We start from the raw sequence: 23,268 nt of genomic DNA, 5'->3' as shown, positions 1-23,268 counted from the left end.
AGCGTGTTAGCTATGCGGAGAGGCTGAATAGACTTGAACTGTTTTCATTAGACCGATGGAGGTTGAGGGGTGACCTGATAGAGGTCTACAAGATTATGAGGGGCATGGATAGAGTGGATGGGCAGGCACTCTGTCCCTGGGTAGGGGGCATAGGTCTAAGGTCCATGGGGCAAAGTTTAGAGGAGATGTGCGAGGCAGGTTTTTTTTACACAGAGGGTGGTGAGTGCCTGGAATGCATTGCCAGGGTAGGTTGTGGAAGCAGATACATCAACGGCCTTCAAAAGGCATCTCGACAAATATATGGATAGGATGGGTATAGAGGGATACAGCACCAGGAATTGCTGAGGGTTTTGGCCAAGGATGGTATCATGACCGGTGCAGGCTTGGAGGGCTGAAGGGCCTGTTCCTGTGCTGTACTGTTCTTTGTTCTTTTAGTGCTGTTTAAGTCTGCTGTCTGTAGCATGGGAGTATGGGGTAGGGGTGGCAGGAGAGCATGTGAGGTGGGGTACGATGAGTGTCAAGGAACCAGGCCTAATGAACTGGCTGAATGAGACCCTGAAAGAGAAAGCAACATGGTTCCCAACCCCCGCGGGGGTGGGCGGGGGGTCTCAACCTCTGGCGTAGCAGTCCAGGAGGCTTAAGTATTGAGGCAAAGTCAAAGAATAAGATGAAAACTCACAGTTCAGGGCTCAGCGCTTGGTTGCACAGGATCAAGAGGCACTGAGCTCCCATCTCTTCCGGGACCTCAATGCTGCCAGTCAGGATCCATTAGCACCCAAGGTGAACATAACTGTCCAGTTGATCCTGGCCATTCGGGATGAGCAAGCATGTAACCCTCCTGTCAGAAAGCCCAATGTTAGAGAATCTAAGGGCGAGGTGAACCAGATGGGAGGCTAAATGCAAGGGCATAGGCTTGGGCCAGTCTCGTTCTTGAAATTTGACGGCATCTGAGATGGGAGTGCACTTGAGCTGTGAGTGAGCGGTCGCTGCCGTCTAAAGTCTGGGACTGCTGCTACCAGGTCCGGAAGACCAGTGGGTCAGGGAAGGTGATGATCGTCAGCTGCTGTGACACAAACCTGAACCTCTCCTTCTGTGTCATCTCTTGCAGGAATCTGATCGATATTGGAGTGGAGCCACTGGAGCTGGCCAGCCTATTAATAACTGCGCTGGAGGAGCACAAACCCAGCAGCAATGTGCGGTGGAGGCACCAAGGGAAGACCCTGTAGAAGGAAACTGGGGACGCTCAATGCCGGAGGCTGCAACAGCCATGAAGGAGGCACAAAGGCGCCAATGGAGACCAAGGATCCACTGGACTTATGTGACTTCATGGAGCTGTTGGACAAGAGTTGCTGAAGACTCCGCCTCACGAGGGAGACTGTGAGCACCTGTGTCACAGACTTTGCGCCACGTGGCGGTGGAGCACATCCACTTGTTTAAGGCTCAGGTTGACAGAGAGGGAATAGAGGAGTGACAGCAGTTGAGAGAAGAGATTTAAGAGGTGGATAGAACGTATGCGGAGGATCCGACTCCGGATCTTCTAGTGAGGAGGAAGGAGCTACAGGCAAGGTTTGGCCATGTGTCCACGGGGAAGGCGGTTCAGCAGTTGATGAGTATAGGGAGAAGGTAAGCCACTTATTGGCAGGCCAGCTCTGCTGGCAGGCGGCTGTGATAGAAGATTGTTCAGGTCTGAGATGGGACAGGGGAGCTGGTGGTGGCACCAGAGTAGGTGAACAAAGCATTTGAGTCAGAGCCTCTGGAGGATGAGTCGGATGTGAGGGAGTTTTTGGGAGGATTGGAGCGTCTGAAAATAGGAGAGGAGAACAGGGATTGAGGAGCCAGTGGGGGTGGAAGAAGTGCGGGTAGTGATAGGGAAAATGCAGATGGGTAAGTAAGGCACCAGGTTTCCGGATGGTTTCCGGTAGAGTTTTATAAAACGTTTACGGATAAGCTGGCACCGCTGTTGGTGGAGATGTTCGAGGATGCGGGGGGGTAAGGGGGCCAGAGACAATGGGACAGGCATCCATTTCATTGTTGCTTAAGAAGGACAATGCCCTGGTGGAGTGTGGGTCACATAGGCCTATATCTTTGTTGAATGTGGCTGCCATGATATTGGCAAAGGTGCTGGCGCTCAGGTTGAAGGAATGCCTCCCGAAGGTGATTGGGGATGACAGGGTTGGTAAAGGGCAGACAGTTGTCATCAAATGTGCGGTGTCTGTTGAATGTGATGCTTTCTCCAGCAGAAGGGAGGAGGCGGAGAAGGCATTTGATCATGTGGAGTGGAGCTATTTGTTTGCGGTTTTGGAGAGGTTTGGGATTGGGCCTAAGTTTGTGGCATGGGTGAACTGATTGTATAAGGATCTGATGGTGTATGTGTGCACAAATGAGATGAATTCATGGTATTTTCCGTTGCCTAGGAGAATGTATCAGGATGCCATGTGTTCTCCCCTCCCCCTTTCTGTTTGCATTGGCTGCAGATCCTTTGGCCATGGCGTTGAGGTGCTCAGATAAATGGAGGGGGTTAGTGAGGGTGTGTGGAGCACACGGTGTCCCTTTATGCTGATGATTTGTTGCTGTATATCTCTAACCCGGGCTCTTCCGTGGGGGAGGTAATGGGACTGCTTAAAAGATTTGGGGGCTTTTTCAGACTCTAGGTTAAATTTGGGCAAAAGTGAGTGCTTTGTGTGTCTTCATCAGGGGAGGGAGTTGGGGGGGGTGGGGTTACAATTTCAGATGGCAGCACCCACTTTAGGAATTTGGGAATGAAGGTGGCTCGGGTTTGGGCCCGGCTCCGTAAATTGAACTTTACTAGTCTGGTGGGCAAAGTCAAGCTGGACCTATTGAGGTGGGACAGTCTTCCCCTATCATTGGCAGGTCGGGTGCAGGCGGTGAAAATGAACATTTTGCCGTGGTTTTTAATTTCATTTCAGCGTTTACCGGTCTTTTTGCTAAAATTGTTTTTTATGGGGACGGATAGGTTGGTTTCACCGTTTGTGTTGGCAGCTAAAGTGCAAGGATTAGAAGGTCAGTACTTCAGAGAGGGTGACAGCCGGGGGGCTTGGCCCTTCCAAGCTGATTATATTATTATTGGGCGGCGAATGCAGAGAAGGTGCAGGGCTGGAGCAGGGAGATGGAGGCTTTGTGGGTCAGGATGGAAGCAGGCTCTTGTAAGGGATCGGCAACAGCGCCGCTCCAGTTTTCCCCAGGGATGTTCTCGGGGAGTCCTGTGATGGTGGCCATGCTGACAATCTGGAGGCAATCTCAGCAGCACTTTAGATTGGGTGTGGTCGACCAGTTGATGCCGATCTGAGGGAACCACGGGTTTGGGCCGGTGAGGATAGATGCGAGGTTTCGGGGATGGGACGAACGAAGGGTGATGGAGATGAGGGATTTGTTTTTGGAAGGGCGGTTTGCAAGTTTGGGAAGCTGGTGGAGAAGTTTGGGTCCTGCGTGGGAGGATTTCAGGTAAATGCAGGTGCGAGATTTTGCCAAAAAGGATTTTCTGATCTTTCCGGTGGCACTGCCCTCCTCGTTGCGGGAGGGGGTGTTGTCGGTTATTGAGTTGGAGGGGGTGAGGGTCATCTCGGCGATCTATGGGAGGAGGATAAGGCGTCTCTGGAGGGGGTTAAGGCCAAATGGGAGGGGGAGCTGGGGGTGCCGCTGGAGAAAAGGTTATAGAATCATAGAAAAGTTACAGCACAGAAGGAGGTCATTTGGCCCATCTTGTCCATGCCAGTCCGAGAACACCCAGGTGCCCTTTCTGATCTTACCTTCCTGCACCTGGCACATAGCCCTGTATCTTACAGCACTTAAGGTGCAGATCCAGGTAATTTGTAAAAGATTTTAGGATCTCTGCCTCCACCACCAACTCGGGTAGCGAATTCCAGACACCCACTACCTTCTGCGTAAAAATGTTCTTCCTCATGTTCCCTCTCCACCTTCTGCCGCTTATCTTGAACATACGGTTATGGAATTCCCCACCAAGGGAAACAATTTTATCCTGTCCACTCTATCTCCTCCCTTCATAATTTTGTACACCTCAATTAAGTCATCCCTCAGCCTTCTTTGTTCCAAGGAAAATAACCCCAACCTGTCCAATCTCTCCTCGTAGCTCGTAGGGATGTGGTGTGAGGTTCTGTGGAGGGTGAATGCCTCAACCTCGTGTGCGGGGCTGGGATTGATACAGCTAAAGGTAGTGCACAGAGAGTACCTGACAAATTTGAGGATGAGCCAATTGTTTGAGGGGGTGGAGGATATTTGTGAGCGGTGTGGGAGGGGCCCAGTTAATCACGTACACATGTTCTGGTTGTGCCCGAAGTTGGAGAAATTTTGGAGGTCGTTTTTCAACATCATGTCGCCGATCTTGCATGCGGAGTTAGAGCCCAGGCCCTGGGGCACATATTCGGGCTGTCATACGTGCCGGAGTTGCAGACGGGAGCAGGGGCAGATGTTTTAGCCTTCGTCTCTTTGGTCACTCGCAGGTGGGTTCTGTTGGGGTGGAGGTCAACTTCTTCACCCTGTGCCTAGGTGTGGCTGGGGAGACTTGGAGCACTTGCACTTAGAAAAGGTGACATTTACTTTAAGAGGGGTGAATGAGGGATTCCATTAAAGATGGAGTTTGTTTATACTACATTTTGGGGAGCTGGTTACTATCAACTGCTAAGGGGATGGGGTGGGAATTGGAGGGGGAGGTTGGGGGGGGGGGTGCAGGGGTTGGTGCTGGGTTTATTTTGTTTCATAATATTACAAGTGTTAAATGTAAAAATGTTAACATTTTAATAAAAGTACTTTTAAAAATGCCACATATTGCCCTAAAACCATGGCCCCTTGCTTAAAAGGAACAAAGCACAAAAGAGGCTTTTCTTGAAAGCATTATGGATTAATTTGCGTAATTGATTAATTTGGCAGTTCCTGACTCCATTTGATCACTGTGGTGAAATAACTATTCAAATTAAAACTGAGAATGAGAATGTATTAGAAAGGATTGTTTCAAATCTCGAATCAGTTACAGAAAGATAAATAGAGGCTAAAAAAGGTTAGATCAAGTGAGAGAAAAGAGAGACAGAATGATTTAAAAAGAATATTAACATTTACAAAATGCATCTGAGAAATTCAAATTCTGAAGGATTGAGACTCCATACCTGTAATAGTTAATTTTCAGTGCCAGAGATGTTGGTTGTCAATCATTAATAGCTAACACATGAATACACATGATGATAATTGCAAGACCTAGTTCTGTGATGATTTTACTATTGATTTAATAGACAAATACAGAAAGTTTCTAAAAAAAAGTAGGGAGTCTAAAGCTGAAATGCCATTTCTGCATTACAACTGAGGCACAACTTGGAATTGTGCACCTGAAGATGCTTTGTCATTTATCCATAAATAACACTGAGCACCATTAGCTTTGCTTTAATTTGACAGCATTACTTTTTTTTTCAATTTGGGTTTTTCTTTGTTCATTGCGCTGAGAGATGTCAGCACTGGTGAATGGACCACTTGCAGACATTTGTGTCAGCACCAGGGAGTGGAGTTAATTGGTAGTTTGTTCAAAGAAGAAGCACGGGCAGAGTGGGCTGAATGGCTTTCTTCTGTGCTGTAACATCCTATGATGTCCATTTGGAGGTGGTTTAATGGCTTGGCTCCATAAGTTCATTCGGAACTTGACCAAGCACATTCCATGTGGGATATAACAACTGGGGAAGATTTTCATTCCATCTTCCCAAGTTGGATTCAAATCCCAGGATCCAGAAACAGGATCTAGGAGTGCATCCCTGCATTTTAAATGACTAGAACCATGCCAGAACCTAACCTGCCAGGAGTAAAACAAACCATTCTTTCTCACTTTGTCTCACTGACAGCTTGAAAAATTTACATTTCCAATAGAATGATGAGTCTCATACTGCAGCTTTCTTACAAACCTCTTTATCTTTATTGAGGCTTAAATTTTGGATAAAGATATAACTGTGCTTCTTCTGTCAACAGAAATTGCAGCAAGAGTCTGTCACAAAACAAAATACCTAAAAATAGGCAGTTCATGGCTTGTACTTCAACCCTTTCGCCTCTCTTCACGAGTCCCAAGGAAGAAAAATGTGATTTACCATGGCTGAGTTTACCTTTCCAGGTGCTGTTACACTGTGGGGGTGAGAGGAATATTGATTTGCACCCTAATTCTGCCTCTGATGTTATTTCCGACAGCCTTTGCTAGAGGGTAGATTTTAATTGAATTTCACCTGCCTCAAAAATAGGTTATGGGATCAGAAAGACAGGTTAAATAGAAAAATGTAAAACAAAAGGTATCAAACACAGAGAGAAAGAACATTTAGAACAGGTAGGATAGAATATCAAAGAATCCTGCCAAACAGAAGGAAGCCAATCATTCCATCGTATTGTTGTTGCCTCTTAGAGGGAACTATCCAATTAGTCCCACTTCCCTACTCTCCTTATATGCTAACGGTAACATTAAACTTAAAATTAAATAATCAAAATAAGGGCCATTGGAAAAGGATGAGGACAACAATCTGAGATGGGCAATTTGTTTGATGTGCAATTGTATTTCATTATTCTGAACTGTAGTGTTAATGTTACAGTAATGGGGATATGGTAGTGGTAATGGTTATGTTACGAGACTAATAACCTGGAGGCCTGAATTAGAAGATGAGATCAGATGCCATCATGTCAGTTTGAGAGTCTGAAGTCAGTTTTTAAAAGCTGCAAATAAAATTCTAGCTCCACAATTTTTCTTTTTAAATTCTGAAATACTGCACTCAGTATTGCCATCTACTGACAAAGACAAGCTAAAGTGCCCACATCCAATCCCCATTACTCTGCTTTAAACCATTTTCAGGTCATTAGCTTTTCCTCAGCAGGAAAACATGCCGGCAAATGCAACATCTAGAACACTTGTACACAATAACAAGTGAACATTAGATCACCCTATCAATCCTACACTCTTGAGGTTTGGAGAAGCACATATTCTGAAAGGCAAGAAGAAATAAGTTTGGGTGGGCTAATGTGGCTCTCTGCTCAGTTAGGAGAATGCTTCGGGATACCTCAGTGTTACTCACCAAGGCAAATGATGACTTTTTGCTATTGCTCCATGTACACACTTCCCCACATTCAAAACCCAAAGATGGAAGAAGCAGTCAGGGTTTCACACAAAACATTAGTATATATTTTAAGGAAAAACAATGTGCACACATCACCTCTTCTAACTGCTTCTCTTGCAGGCTACATCTGCTCTCCCATGTCTGCCTTTCTCTTCCCAAAACACTGTTCTGGTACAATTAGACTACAAAGCCATGGATCACAGAAGAGGTCAACGGGCCCTGGGGCTACAGGGTAGGTGGAGGAAGGGAGACCTGCTGCTAGCATCTGAGGGCAGAGCTTCGGCTGAACTGGAGAATACCCCAGCTAATGGAACTTCCTCCTTCCCCACTGCGCGAGAGCATTCAGCTAATGGCTCACTTTGTACAACCCTGGCACTGTGACACTGTAGCAAGGATACAGCCAGTTGAACAGCATGGTGTAGCTGGCTTTTGTGTTCAGAGCAAAGGCAATCCCTCTGAGGTCCCGTGACAGGCCAATCAACATGCACTGTTGGAGAAAAAAAGGCAGAGTAATTGATTTTTATGTTATTAGACAGCAGATGGAGATGCAATGAGCCAATAATAGTCAAATCACAGACTGTTGTCGTTCACAGTTAAAGGCAATTTTTTCCTTTCTCTAAACCTTGATACATAACCAAAGAACGAAAGATTATTGCATAATGTGAACAGGAAATATTGACCTTCATACTTGCACAGTCGATATAATATATCAGTTTTTATTAAAAATAATGAGGATCGTCTGTTCCTTATAGCTTCTGGAGACAAGATCCTCAGTTTTACTGCACGGGAATGACTTTAATTGGCTTAAACTGGAAGTGCTGTTATACACAGTGCCAAATAACAAAGAAGAAATATGTATAATGCTGAATAAACGCTTTGTTCAAAAAGCACTACATGCATTGCACACTATAAACATATTTAAAAGGAGCAAAGTGGTTGATCCAGCACATAAATACATTCTCTTTTTGGGAAATTAAAGCTACTTGAAGTTTTTAAAGAGCAAAAAAATCCCAATTAGCATGTGAATGTGGTAATGTCTTAGAATGAGTTAAATTCTCAACTTTCTCCCCTCCTCTCCTGAAGGGACCAATTCCTGGGATGTCAATTTCACTCTTGTAGGTTGATGCCTGAATGGACATTGTACATATGGGAGTGCAGAAAGCAAACTGAGGCAAACCTGTTTCTGAACACCTTGTGGGATATTGGTACTGAGTGTTGCTGCTCTGCCTCTTCACAGTTTACATACATGTAAATACATAGTATATCAAAACACATATCATAAAGGCAGTTCAGATTATTTAACAACTCTTTAAACCATCTGCACCGTATCATTTTTAAAATTAAGTAGTTTTTATGTGGCTTTCAATTGATGTAAATACCACACTGTATTAAAATAAAATGGTTTTATCCTGCCTATCTTTCCTTTGTTTTAAGAATCTGATTTCTCCACCCAACACCAAGGAAAGACTGGCCTGAGAATCCTTCTGTTATCATGAGCTGGACTAGTCTAGGACGTTACCTCTGAGGGGTGGGCAAAGCAGAGATCGCAACTTTAATTAGTTACAGGGTAATAAACATAGGATCCACAGAATCTCTACAGTGCAGAAGGAGGCTATTCAGCCCATCGAATCTGCATCGATCCTCCAAAAGAACACTCTACCTAGGCCCACTCCCCCGCCCTATGCCTGTAACCTCATAATCCTACCTAATCTGCACATCTTTGGACATTAAGGACAACGTAGCTCCTTATTTGCAACATAGCCCCTTATTTGCAACATAGCCTTTTAACACTGGACCAAATTAGACCTTTTAAAAAAAAAGTTATTTTCACATTATACTTTGCTAAAAATTAGAGATTGAAACCACACATTAACTAATCTGAAGAAGCTGTGATACGAATGATGGACTGACTGTACCGTGAGTGAGGATTTCTGAGGTTAGAGGGCGGGATTATACTACCCATTTCACAGGGCATGTTTTTAGAGGGGATGGGGATGGGGTCATGGAAAATATGTTAGGTGGTTAGTCCTCTGCCTTCCCACCCAAGCCGACCTGGTCCCCATAATATGGGGGGTGGACCACTGGTCTGCCTGCCCTTTGGACTACTGAGACCCAGAAGTGGCCATGACTGAGTTTTGGCGCTGCTGGGATTGCAAGAGCTGCTGGAGAATCAGATCGGCCCAGAGAATGGGCCAGAAGTCCCATTCTCTGCTGGTTAAAGTCCCTCCCCAGCAGATTATCACTACAGGGAGCCTTTTTTAAAAGGTTGGTTTGGAACCAAATTTCCTTCTGGAGGATTGAGGAGTGTGCTCCTTGTAAAATCCAGCCCATAGTTTCAATCTTCAAGGTTTTTAAAACCCATGCTTGATGTCATACAAGCACCAATTCTTGAATGGATGGAGGTTTGGGGGGGGGAAGAAAGTGCAGCAAAGGAGACAGAGAAAAGGGAAGAAGGGAAAAGAAAAGTTGAGGGGAGAGAGCAGTGGGGGAAGGGGAAGAAAAATGAAAAGGTAAAGGAAGCATTAGGAAAGTGTTGAAGGGTACAGTTCCCACCAGTCCCAAAAGGGAAATTCTGAATTCTCCCTCTGTGTACCTGAACAGGCGCCGGAGTGTGGCGACTGGGGGATTTTCACAGTAACTACATGTAGTGTTAATGTAAACCTACTTGTGGCAATAAAGATTATTATTATCATAAGAATTAGTCAAACTAAAGAAAATAAAATGTTAAAGAAAGGAAAAATTGAAGATTTTGTTTGCCATATTGACAAGTATCAGCACTGTTAGGCCAGCAAGTGCACAGAAAATGTTATTGTGGCTCACCAGAACAAGTTTCAAAATCACCTCTCTCAAAAAATGTGTTCATGGTCTCTGATATCATTGGAATACTGGGCAAATTCCCAACTTAATAACTCTCTCTCAGCCACCATTATCTTGTATTTAAAGAGAGGGAGGAAGGCAGACAGATGCACAGCTCTATTTTTTTCGTAAATGCCTGCTTTGTAAGCAGAATTACACTCGCACTTGGCTGCAGTGCAGGGACCATAATATTGCTGCCAGTCCCACACTGCCTATCTTGGTGTAGAAATGCTATCCCAATAACCAATAAGGACAACAAGCTGACCCAGGGAGCATTTAATCTCAGCTCTTTCTCGAACAAAATCAGGGCAGCAAGCACTTACAACTCACCTAATTTAGATTCCTATTTGATCAATATTCTACTCAATATTTAAAGGAGATAATTTCATTTCATGAACATCATTTGCACCTCCCTGGTTGAGGGATATGGGACTAGCTTTGTCACACACTGCTCCGGAAAATAACTCCTTTATTAGAATGAGAGCAAATTATTTTTTGATGTAAGATCATCAACCTGAAATATTAACTGTTTCTTTCTCCACAAGATTCTGTCTTTCCTGCTGATTTCCAGCATTTTCTGTTATTATTTCAGATTTCCAAACATCCACTGTGTTTTGCCTACAAAGATTTTTTTCTTTTGTTGGACAGGATTGCGAGGGAAAAGTGGGAATTAAGGGTGCGATTCTCCAGAAAGATTTCTAAGTGGGGTAGCGAGCGGGAACTGCCGCGAGCTTCCTGGTTCTGTGCCTGGTGAGGCCGGCAACGCAATACAACATTAATTGGTCCACTTAACGAAGCCCCACCCTCCACTCAGCACATGAAAGCTCGACAGCCGATTTAGCTGTGACCTCCCTCGCCAGGTCCCGTTACCAAGGTCAACCACTGCTTAAACAGCACTTGCACAGCCAACCCCACTCAGCTCGCAGCCATTTCACTGAGACGACCGGCCCCAAGGTTTGGAGATGTCGACCTGGGGAGGTTCCTAGATGCAGTCATGCCAGGAAGGATGTCCTGTTCCTCTGAGGATCCCGGAGGTTGAGCCACAGGGCAGCCAGTGCCACTTGGAACGAAGTGGCAGTGGCCGCCAGCTCGGGAAGAGTAACCAGGAAGACTGGCCTCCAGTGTCGCAAGAAGGTCAACGACCCACACCGGGCCGCACAGGTAAGTTGACACCATCCTCACCCTTCCCCCCCACCGAGACCTTTCCGCCCCCACGTGAGCATCCCCCCAACCTAACCCTCTCTTCACCCCCCTCTCTCTTCAACCCCACAGCCCTTCCTTCACCACCGCTCCCCACCACCACTGTGAACCACGCGTGTTGCTAACGATGTTCTCTCTGTGTCTCCGCAGGAGAAGCTATCTCACTGTTGCTGAGAGAGGGCCCAGAATGGGGAGGTGTGCCAGACAAAGAATCCTCACGTCTTTCAAGTAACTGGCCCTGGAGGTGACTGGGGTGGCCGAGGACAGAGCGATCACCAATGCGGAGGATAATGCATGTTACAGAGGTGAGGATCCACCGGGCCCCACCTGGAGGACCTATCAAACGTGAGTTGTTATTGCCATACCCACTGACCCATCCCTCTCACTGACCACATGTCCATTCTCCCTCAGGTCCTCCAGCCGACGGCACCGGCCCATCCGTGGTGGCCCCCTCCCTTGTCTCCCATGAGACACCTCTGCGGATGCCACAATCGACAAGTCACAGCTGTCATCCCCACCTTCCACCAGCGCAGAGACACACACCTCTATGGGCAATGTCAATGGTCAGGTTTCTGGGGCACAATCTGGTAAACACCACACAGTTGCTGATGTACATCAGGTGGAGGCAGGAACACCCAGGCGAGACAGCAGTTGGAAGTCTGCTGGATCCCCGGACCCAGCTGGGTCCTAGCCAGATGCTGAGCCTATGGACCAGGCTATCCCGGTGCTGATGGACGCGTTAGGGAGTGACCGGGACATTCAGAGGGAGATGTCAGCGACACTCCAGCAGGTCCAGAGGCGATATGAGGAGTCCCAGAGGCTACGGACGCAGGAGATGGCAACGGCAATGTGTGGCACTGAGGCCAACGCTGCTAGGGTGGCGGCAGTGGAGAGCCTCATGCACAACGTCAGCAACAATGGTAGAGGTGTCCAAGGCATGGCGCAGTCAGTGACGGCCATGGCTCAGTGTCTCGGCAGAATGATGTCCGACTCGCTGGGGGAGGTGATCCAGTACCAGGCTGACCTTGATGAGGTTCTGCAGGACATGTCCCGCTCTCAGATGGGAATGGCCAAGGCACTGTGGAGCTTGTCCCAGTCGCAGGTGGGCATTGCCAAGGCGCTACAGAGCATTGCCCAAACATTGAGGAGTATCGCCAATGGCATCGGCACCATGGTGCAGGCACGTGCCGCCGACTGGTGAACCAGGGCCTCCGGCCCCAGAGCCCCCAGAGGACACCCGCCAGGGGCATCGAAGATCACGGGACGTGGTAAGCAGCTGGCTGCCGACCCCACTGATGTGCATCCTGGGGACATACCAAGACGTAGAGGTAGAGCAAGGAAGGCTAAGCACTTTGGGGTTCATGAAGGGCACTGGGGGATGCAGGAAGGGGTGGTTGCTAAGGGATGAGGGAGGTTGAGTGGGTGGAGGGGAGAGTGGGGCGGCATCATGAGGAGAATGGGGCATTGTTGGACACCTGTGAAACATTAAAAACTCTTCATCACAACCAGTATGACGCCTCTGACATTTGCTTCCGCAATTCATCCCGACCTCCGAACCCTTGGCCCATCCTTCCAAGCATGCACTCCCTACCACCCCCCGCCCCCCCCCCCGCTCTGGGAACACCACTACGGCATAGATTGAGGAGCACTGGCGCTCAGCTCTCTGCGGGTTATCAACACATCCATGCCATTGACAGTGATCCGCTGACAGTGCCGAAACAGTTCTAGCACCCTGCATTGATGTAACACAGCCCCTGGGAGGGTGGGAAATGGGGTGGGGAGGGAGGTAGAGAAGGTAGCGGTGACGGACCAGGCCACTTCTTCTGTGAAGAGAGCAGGTAAGAGGGCCTCCCTGGCCCTCCGGGCTTGCCAGACCCTCGCCGCTACTGCCTGTCCTCCAGCCCCTGCTGGTCCGGTGCCTCATCATCATCCTCCTCCTCCTCGGAGGTGGCCAAATGTTCCTTATCCCCCAACCCCAGAATGTCACCCTGCTGCTGAGCCAGATTGTGGATGACACAGCAGGCCACCACAAAGCGGGTGGCCCGCCGGGGGTGTACTGCAGGGCACCACCGGAGCGGTCGAGCATCTTGAGCAGTCCCAAGCACCGCTCAATGACAGCCCAAGTGGCCACATGGGACTCGTTGTATCGGGTCTCCGCTAGCCAGGCCTTAGCTCCCAAGAGCCAGCTGGCAGTCCTGGAGTGGTCCTCGAAGAGGCTGGGGATGTCTGACTGCCCCAGGGTGTAGCTGTCCTGCACACTCCCTACGAAGCATGCACACACGTGCATGATCTGCATGTGGTGGTCACACACGAGCTGTGTGTTCAGAGAGTGAACCCCTTCCTGTTAATGTAGGGCACTCCCAGCTGGTCTGGTGCATGCAAGGCGCCATGCGTGCCACCTATCAGCCCCTGAACCTGGGGCATCCCACTGATGGCAGAGAATCCTGCTGCCCGGGCATCTTGTTTGGCTTGGCCCATGTCAAATTCGATATAGTTTTCCGCCCGGGCAAACAGTGCACCGTGACCTGTCGGATGTACCTGTGGGCTGTGGCCCGCAAATGATCTGGAGATGGTGGTCGCACACGGGTTGAACATGGCCCAGCGCACTCAAGGTGACATGCGTGCCATCAATTGCTCCCTAGACTTGGGGCATCTCGGCGATGGCAGAGGATCCTGCAACCAGGGCATCTTAGTGGGCTTGATCCAGCTCAAAGTTGACAAAGTCTTCTGCCTGGACATACAGGGCATCTGTGACCTCACGGATGCACTTGTGGACTATAGATTGAGAGAAGCCAAACATGTTCTCACTTGAGCCCTGGAATAATCCGGTGGCATAAGGGTTAGACCATAAGACATAGGAGCAGAATTAGGTTACTCGGCCCACCAACTCTGCTCTGCCATTCAATCATGGCTGATATTTTCTTATCCCCATTCTCTTGCCTTCTCCCCATAACCCTGTGGTAATACCAGGTATTGCAGTACCTGAGAGGTGAATGACCATTGGCTAGACCGGGGGGTCTACCATTGGGTAATGTACATATACCCCGCCTCTCAGGGCGGGGCTAAGAACCAATGCCGTCCCCGCAGCCTTCACTTCTGTAAAATCGCTGCTGGGTACAGTTCTATCTGATTAAAGCTGAATCGATATGACTCCTCGTGGTCTCAAGAGTATTGATTGTGCATCAAACCCCTGATCCCCTTATTAATCAAGACCGTATCTATCTCTGTCTTAAAGACACTCAGGCCTCCACAGCCTTCTCCAGCAAAGTGTTCCACAGATTCACCACTATCTGGCTGAAGAAAATCCTCCTCATCTCTATTTTGAAGGATCGTCCTTTTAGTCTGAGATGGTGTCCTCTGGTTCTAGTTTTCCTACAAGTGGAAACATCCTCTCCACGTCCACTCTATCCAGGCCTCGCAGTATCCTGGTAAGTTTCAATAAGATCCCCCCTCATCCTTCTAAACTCCAACTAGTACTTCTGATTTCCTAAGCCTTTTCCCATTTAGAAATTAGTCTGTGTCTCCATTCCTCCTTCCAAAGTGCATAACCTCACACTTTTCCACATTGTATCCCATTTGCCACTTCTTTGCCCACTCGCCTTGCCTGTCCAAATCCTTCTGCAGCCCCCCTGCTTCCTCAATCCTGCCTGTCCTACTACATATTTGAAGAATAAGGGGATTAAGGGTTATGGTGTTCGGGCCGGAAAGTGGAGCTGAGTCCACAAAAGATCAGCCATGATCTCATTGAATGGTGGAGCAGGCTCGAGGGGCCAGATGGCCTACTCCTGCTCCTAGTTCTTATGTTCTTATATCTTTGTGTCATCTGCATACTTAGCAACAGTGCCCTCAGCTCCTTCTTCCAGATCATTAAAATATATTGTTCAGGGCTGTGGTGACATTCACGGCCACCGGGATCAGGCACCCTCCTCTTCCACGGGTTGCCAAGTCCACGAGGACATGGCACTGGTGCACATTGTCTCTTTGTTGAGATGGAGCCTCTTGCAGCAATGCTGTCCATTATCTCCTCGAACAACCAATGACACCCGTACACCTTGGGCCATCGCCGGCCTACCCCTCTGGGTCCCTCCTCAAACTGATGGGCGGCTGGGTCTGCAGGGTGTGGTGACCTCCTGCACATGGGGTGCCACCTCCAGTCTGCATTGAGGCTGCTGCTTTGTCCAGCGTCTGGCGCCTGGGCAGTCACCAGCACCGGAAAGGGAGCCTGTGCACTGGAACAAAATGTCTAGTGCCCTTGGACTGCATGTTGGAGAGTGCAAATGACTACTCACCTCCTCAGTCTCCCTCAACAGCCATTGTGCCAACTTCACATTTTTCAAAAAGAATGTTAAACGACACCCAAGTGATCTCTCACTGGAGAGCCAGTTAGATCCTGAGAGGCCGTTACATTGGACTTCTATCTCGCTGATGATATGGTGATTGGTGCTAGTTGGAGTCAATGATCTTCTCATCACATTTGGGCGAAATCCGGAACAAACCACTGGCAGTGGGCCGGTAAGGTAACAAACTGATTTGCTCCCGGCACGGATCTCGATTTGGCCTCGCCTGCTTTTTATCTGACATGCCCAGATCCGCGCCGCACGCAACGCTGTGGCTAAACTGTGCCCTATATGTAATAAGCATAATGATATCTCCTGCAAGTTTCATTTTTCTATTTGTCAAGCTGCCACAAACTGTCTCTTCAAAGTGGCAGCGTTTATATGACTGGGTTATTGAACCTGCTATTTACAATGGTGATCTCCTGTTGATGCCAAGTTTTATAAATCTCTCAGATCAGTGGCAATGGGGGGGTGAGGGATGTGTTGGGATTTTTCCTATTGCCAGGGAGGTTGTGGAAGCAGATACATTAGCGGCGTTCAAAAGGGATCTTGACAAATACATGGATAGGATGGGATACAGCACAAGGAAGTGCTGAGGATGTTGGCCAAGGTTGGTATCATGACCAGTACAGGCTTGGAGGGCCAAAGGGCCTGTTCCTGTGTTGTATTGTTCTTTGTTAATACCTTTGAAGAATGCTCCACACTGGACAACCTGCTTTTTCTGACCGAGGCGGCATCTTCCAAAGGCTAATGTTGGCCCGTAATCCGATTGGATGGTATATTGACTAACTGTGTTTTTCTTTCAGGCAGGTACAGATGCATTTTAACATTTGCATTCCTGCTTCAAGCTTCTACAGCCAATGATGGTCAAGGATGCAAATAAATATACCAATATATCTGAAAAACAGTCACTATTCTGGAATAATTAAGTGTTCAGTAATCGATTTGAAAAGAAAATCAAATTGCAGCATTAATTGCATAATTCAATACATCCTTCAATCCTAAATGACTGACCCCCTTTCATCTGTTCAAATTTCCCCAAAAATGTTTGATATACCTGCTGTATAAAAGTAAGGGTAATATTTTGTTACAAGTAGCAGTCTCAGGGCAGCTGGCAGAGCAGAGTTACGCTGCAGGCCCCATGTTACTCTCTTACTTACATGTTCAGAGCTCCACTCGTGCATCAGGGAAATGGTTACGTTACTGGAGTGCTTGCAACTGTGACAAACTCTCTCCATGGCAAACAGCTTGTAATTGTGGGATGTCCCTTTAAATCCAAAGTGAAAAGTAGGGAGAATTCTGGAAGGGGGTGTAATTGAAATTCCTGGCTATCAGGCTATTACACCTGTCAGAAGTTACACTCTGGCTGAAGTTGCTGTGGGGATGAAATCTAAATTAAAAGCTAATTAAAGCTAATTATGTGATGTGTTTCAGTTTGTTGTTCTGCAGCAGGATACAGTTATAGAACTGAGAATTCTTATGGAGAGAAGTAAGCAAAGCTCTCCACAAAAATGTCAGTTCTTTGTTTGGTAGTGTGAAGAAAATAGAACATGAGAAGCTCTTGGTGAGGTAACGTATGAGTGAGCTGAAAAGGACTGAATCCTAAAAGTGGTGTGAATAGCTCAGGCATACGGTGGTTGCATCAGGGGGCCGGACCATGAACCGGGTGTCGTTGGGTGGCTGGTTGTAAAGGAACTCTGGATAGCTGGTCCATTTGGACTGATGAAACCCGAGTGAGAGAAGAGTTGAGAGCCTCGTTGTTGTTAACCAGATCCGGGGACCTTGGATGGAATCACGGAGTCCCAACAGTGCAGAAGGAGACCATTTGGCCCTTGGAAAGAGCACCCTACTTAAGCGCACACTTCCACCCTATCCCCGTAACCCAATAACCCTGCCTAACCTTTTGGACGCTGAGTGGCAATTTATCATGGCCAATTCACCTAACCTGCACATCTTTGGACTGTGGGAGGAAACCAGAGCACCCGGAGGAAACACACGCAGACACAGGGAGAACGTGCAGACTCTGCATAGTCACCCGAGGGCGGAATTGAACCAGAGTCCCTGGATCTACGAGGCAGCTGTGTTAACCACTGTGCCACCATGGAGGAGATAGACATATTTTTAATTAGTAATGGGTTGAAGGGTTATGGAGAATGGGCAGGAAAGTGCAGCTGTGGCCGAGATAAGATGAGCCATGATTGTATTGATTGGCGGAGCAGGCTCGAGGGGCTGAATTGCCTCCTCTTGCTCCGAATTCTTATGTTCTTAATACGGCTATCCGTAAAAGTGACAGGGGATTAAACCTATTGAGTGGGGTTAGTGAGATATCCTGCAGAGGCCAAGTTAAAAAATTCTGAAACTGCACTTGGTGTCACATTTGTGTGGGGTGTGATGTAAGTACTTGTAATTTTGTGATGCATATCTTTGTGGTGTCAATCATTGAAAGTGAAATTCATCTTTGAGTGAAATACCATTTGTATGAGAATGCATGCTTGATGTTAAACTTGGGATTGACTGTTACAATAAAAGTTTTAAAAGATTAAATCTTGGCCATTGATTCCTTGAGGAGTTGTTTGGGGGCTCTTTTTTCAGGTTTTTGATCCTGAAGTATCCCACATATTCAATTTGATTCTTTGCTTTTCAATTTCGAAACTCGCCGTGTAATTCTCAAAGACGGTGGGAACATAACTCTCGGGATAGCAGTCCTTGGCAAATACGTGCAATAAAGTTGTTTTCCCACACTGCGAATCATAACGCAGCAAACTTGCCCTCATTAAAAATATTCAAAGTGACAGTTAAAAGGTTCCTAGCTTGTCTATAGTTTGTGTCTGGTTCCAACTGGTGTGAAGCTGTGAAAATGTGACATGACTCCCCGGAAATATATGAGCTCTCGCACCTCTTGCCTTTTGTAAGGATTCACGGCAGGGTTGAGGCATTCAAAGGGATTTTGACTGCTATTTGAAAAGGAAGAACATGCAGGGTTACGGAGAGAAGGCAGGCACCCAAGGTTCTCATTCAGAGAACTAGTACAGACACAATCGGCAGAATGGCCTCCTTCTGCACTGCAGCAATTCTGTGATTGTCAACCCAACATTTGTATTGATGAGTATTATAAATAGTACTGCATCAACATTTATACTAGCACACAAAACAGGTGAAGAGTAATTCCAACGATTTGTTACAGAGAAGTAAAATGTTTAGAAGTAATTTAAGACAGTAATGAAATGCCAAGTTTCTGCTGATATGCATGAACAGCTTTGAGCATTCCTCTTGACCTTTGGAGATGGTGAACAGAAAGCTTCATTACTTTAATGCTTTTAGTAATTGCTGGCTATCTATTACTCAGGAATTATCAACAGTCACTCTCTGAGACTTTAGGCAGCCATGGAGTGAGTGGTCACACATTTGGTGACTCCTTCGCGAGTGGATTTTTTTGGTTCTTCCCCACCTGAATTGTGTGGTGTTGGATGGCAAAAGGTTCATGAGTGCAGGGGGAATGTGACGCTCCTCTGGTGGGTCTGGTTTATGGCACATCGGGTGAGAAGTGCAATGAGAAAGAGACAGCAGCTTGAGCAAGAGAGTATTTGTAGTGCGAAACAGGAGAAGATGGCGGAGAGTAGGGGCAGTGCTGCCCGCCCAGTGGTTAACGGAACAGCTGGTGGAATTCCTCAACAGCACGTTCCAGCAGCAGGAGGCCTTCGAGGACCTTGGTGCGGTGATGGAGCTGCTTAGGGTGGTGATTGAGCACTTGGAGCAGAGGCAGGAGACGCAGGGCCTGACGATCCAAAAGGTGGAGGAGACAATGGGGGAGCACGAGGATCAGTTGACCTCAATGAAGGCGGAGATGGGGATGGTGATGAGCAGTCAGAAAAAGCTGAGGGAGAAGCTGGAGGATCTCGAGAACCGCCCCCTAGTCACCTGAGTAGCTCATACACTGAGGTGTAGGAAGAGAATTGGATGCTATATAACCTCTATCCGTGTAGGGGGTCGTAACACCCTTGTGGGTGGAGTTCCTGGGCTGGTAAAGCCAGTCTACGAGGTAGGGGCTGGTTTAGCACAGTGGGCTAAACAGCTGGCTTGTAATGCAGAACAATGCAGCAGCGCGGGTTTCTATTCCCATACTGGTCTCCACGAACAGGCGACTAGGGGCTTTCCACAGTAACTTCATTGAAGCCTACTTATGACAATAAACGATTATTATTATTATTATGTAACACACCTGGGACTGCCACTTCCGCGATGAACTTCGTAGCTGGCCTGGCCCAGCCAGTAAGGCTACTGGTATGAAATGAAATGAAATGAAAATCGCTTATTGTCACAAGTAGGCTTCAAATGAAGTTACTGTGAAAAGCCCCTAGTCGCCATATTCCGGCGCCTGTTCGGGGAGGCTGTTACGGGAATTGAACCGTCTTGCTGGCCTGCCTTGGTCTGATTTCAAAGCCAGCGATTTAGCCCTGTGCTAAACAGCCCCTGTACAATCGGTGCCGGCGTATCATCGGCGGGTGGTCCAATGTCCATGTCGGAATCCGTCTTGCTGTCTGTGCCGTCGTTGGCCGGGTCCACGGACGCCACAGATCGCCCCGCGTCCTGAGGTTCAACAGGAGGCAGAACGTGTGGGTGGGGCTCTGATTCCCCTCTGGTCTCATGGCTCCTCCTTGGACGTACGGGGGAACGGAGTTCGGGTCCTGCGTGTGCCCTCTGCGCCACGTTCCTGTGGTTCTTGGTTGTGTCCTCATAAGTGGTCCAGATGGCAGTGTGTCTCTGCACCCTATGTCTGGATTTCATAGGAGACTGGCCCCGTCGCGTGGAGGACTGCCACAGGGATCCATGTGGCTCTGGTTTTGAAGTTCCTCTCATAAACGGCGCCACCTGTCGTGAAGGTGTGCGCTTGTGGGCGGGGGTGAGAGTCCGTCTCTGAGCGGTCCTGCTGCTGATGTACCCGTGCCCCGACGTAGGGGAGGACAAGACTGAGTCGGAGCCGGCTTCCCATGAGTAATTCTGCCAGTGCGATGCCGGTTGTGGCGTGAAGCGTTGTACGATAACTGAAAAGAAACCATGCCAACTGCATTTCCCATGAGCCTGAGGTCATCTTTCTCATGGCCCGCTTGAAAATTTGTACCACTCGTTTGGCTAGCCGTTGGAGGCCGCGTGGAATGGGGCCGTCGCACGTGCCTGATGTCATTTGTGGCCATGAACGAAGTGAACGCCTGGCTTGTGAATGCCACCACATTGTCAGAAACAGTCGGTACGTGCCCAAAACAGCCCTCAGTCTGCCTATAGTTGCTCGTATGGTTGCTGTGGGGATCCAGTGTACTTCAAGCCACTTTGAGTGGGCATCCACTAATGTAAGGAATGTGGCCTCCTGAAACGGGCCAGCAAAGTCGATGTGTACACGGAACCAAGGCTTCCCGGGCAACTCCCATGGGTGCATTGGGGCTGCTGTACCGGCCTTCTGGTGTTCCTGGCATGTCCAGTCCAGCCACCATGTACATATTACATATACATATACATGCCGTTATGGAGGTTTTTCAGCAAGGGTGCGCGCCCCCTTTGGGTACAACCACCCACGTCCCCCTCAGGAGGACGCCGGCTTCAACGCTCATTTTGGGGAGCTTGGCGGTGTAGGCCCTCAGCCCGTCTGGTATCTCCCTATGTCGGGCCTCATATTAGACCATTTATTGGATTCTCGGATATGAGCTGCTCTTACTGGCAATGTGTCCATGTAATGGAGAGCAGTTATCACCTCCACGGCTGCAACGGGAGCAGGTGGCTTTGTAGGTAGGGGCAGATGGCTCAACGCGTCAGTGTGTGGGATTCTAGAGCCCGGGAGATGCTCTAAAGTGAACTCGGAGGCCGACAGAAGCAGTGTCCACCACTGAACTCAGACAGATACTATCGGTGGAATAACCCGATCTTCCTTAAATAACCCCAGCTGGGGCTTGTGATCGGTATATACCGTGAACGTCCACCCATAAATGTCCTCATGGCGAACACCACTGGCAAGCCTTCCCTTTCTATCTTAGCGTAGTTTCATTCACCGTCCGCCAGCGTGTGGGATGCAAAATCTATAGGTCGCTTAGAGCCGTCGGGCAAGCGATATGGTGTGTGGTGACGCGTCGCATGTGAGGACCCTGCTTCTGTTGGCCAACGAGTACATTTTAGAGCATCGCCCGGGCACAGGAATCCCACACGCGGACTCGTTGAGCCACCTGTCCCTCCCCACAAAGCTCTCAGCTCCTGCCGCAGCTGCAGAGGTGATAGACGATCTCCATTTCATGGACACTTCGCCAGTAACGGCAGCTCATATCTGAGAATATAGCCGAGATAGATCCAGACCGATCCAGAGTTGTCGAGGGTCCAACATATGGTCTAATATGGGGCCCGGCATAGGGGCTTGTGCTGGTCGAAGTGGGTCAGCAATTCCTCTGACTAGCGACGCTGCTTCACCCCGTGAAATGCCTTCTGGTGCGAGGGGCTCCAATCCCATTTCTGTCCCTTCTTCAGTAGTTGGTGGAACGGACTGAGCAGCATGGCCATCCTGGGTATGACCTTCCCGTAGCAGTTCACCAGGCCGATGAAAGCGCTAAGCTTCATTTGTTCACGAGGGATGAGGGCTTGGCGAATGGCCCGCACCTTTTCCTCCACTGGATGAAGGCCTCTGTTATCCACCCAGTAGCCGAGATACATGACTTCTGGGCGTGGAAAACGCACTTCTCCCTCCAGAGGCGGACCCCGGCCTGAGCAAACCGCTCGAAGTCCTCAGTTAGGTTCTCCAAGTATTCCTGATGCGAGGTCCTGGTGATAAGAACATCGTCCAGGGAGATGGCCACCCTTGGCAACCCTCACAAGCCGAGGAGACTCTGAACGGCATGTACTCGGGTATATTCGTACAATCCCCGATGGGTATTGATTGTCACATATTTACAGGAACTTGGCTCGAGCACCAGCTGCAAGTATGCGTGGGACATGCCCAGCTTAGTGAACGTTTTTGCTCCGCTGAGCTGGGCGTAGAGATCCTCGATCCGAGGGACTGGGTAACGGTCAAGGCGGGATACCCGGTTTATGGTCATTTTATAGTCCCCACAGAGCCACGCTGGCCCGTCCGGCCTCAACACGGGACTACAGACATGGCCCAATCAGAGAATGCGAATAATCCCCAGCTGCTCCAAACGGTTCAATTCCCAGTCTACCTTGGCACGAAGTGCGTACGGCACAGCATGGGCGTGGAAATGTCGGGGATGGGCGTTTTCCTCCATTGCTCCTTTAATTGGCCCGAGGCCTTCGGCGAAAACTGAAGGGAACTTAGACAGCATTCCATCCAGCCCACGGAGGTACATCTGGCACACTCGCTGCCAATCCAAATGTCGGTGACGCAGCCAATCGCGCCTGAATAGTGTAGCCACCTAAAATGGCTGATTCCCGAGTAAAATGGTCAAACCCCGATCTAAAATGGCGAACGAAAGAGGCTGATGGGAAAATCAGCCAACAGGACTCAAACGGACAGCTGCAGGCAAAACAGTGTATTCGGCTCTGGGGAAGTCGGCCCAGACCGATACCTGCAGCCATTAACAGCACATCAACCCAGCCATCTGCATATTAAGCAGCCATCCCCGGGAACAATTGCTACACATTAGCAACATAAAGCCGATCCAGACTTTTCGGCGCAAGCAGTGGCTGAGACAAAGAAAGGTGGACGACCACCCCCCGATCAAGAAATCGCCCCATTATTGGAGCATATCAAACCCAGTGATTGGAACCAGGGTCAAGGT

General features: G+C 48.6%; 1 protein-coding gene across 1 annotated transcript in view; it reads right to left on the bottom strand.

The window, feature by feature from the left end:
• The window catches only part of LOC140427374 (ran-binding protein 17-like), a 1,937,807-nt gene that overhangs the window by 796,489 nt on the left and 1,118,050 nt on the right, over positions 1-23,268 (bottom strand). The window contains exon 20 of the mRNA XM_072512921.1: positions 7,505-7,593. Within this exon, the coding sequence (XP_072369022.1) occupies positions 7,505-7,593 (89 nt within the window). The remainder of the gene's footprint in view (positions 1-7,504; positions 7,594-23,268) is intronic.

This window comes from Scyliorhinus torazame, chromosome 7 (assembly GCF_047496885.1).
Source record: "Scyliorhinus torazame isolate Kashiwa2021f chromosome 7, sScyTor2.1, whole genome shotgun sequence".
Taxonomy (NCBI): Eukaryota; Metazoa; Chordata; class Chondrichthyes; order Carcharhiniformes; family Scyliorhinidae; genus Scyliorhinus; species Scyliorhinus torazame.
This window is presented reverse-complemented; position numbering and strand designations above follow the sequence as displayed.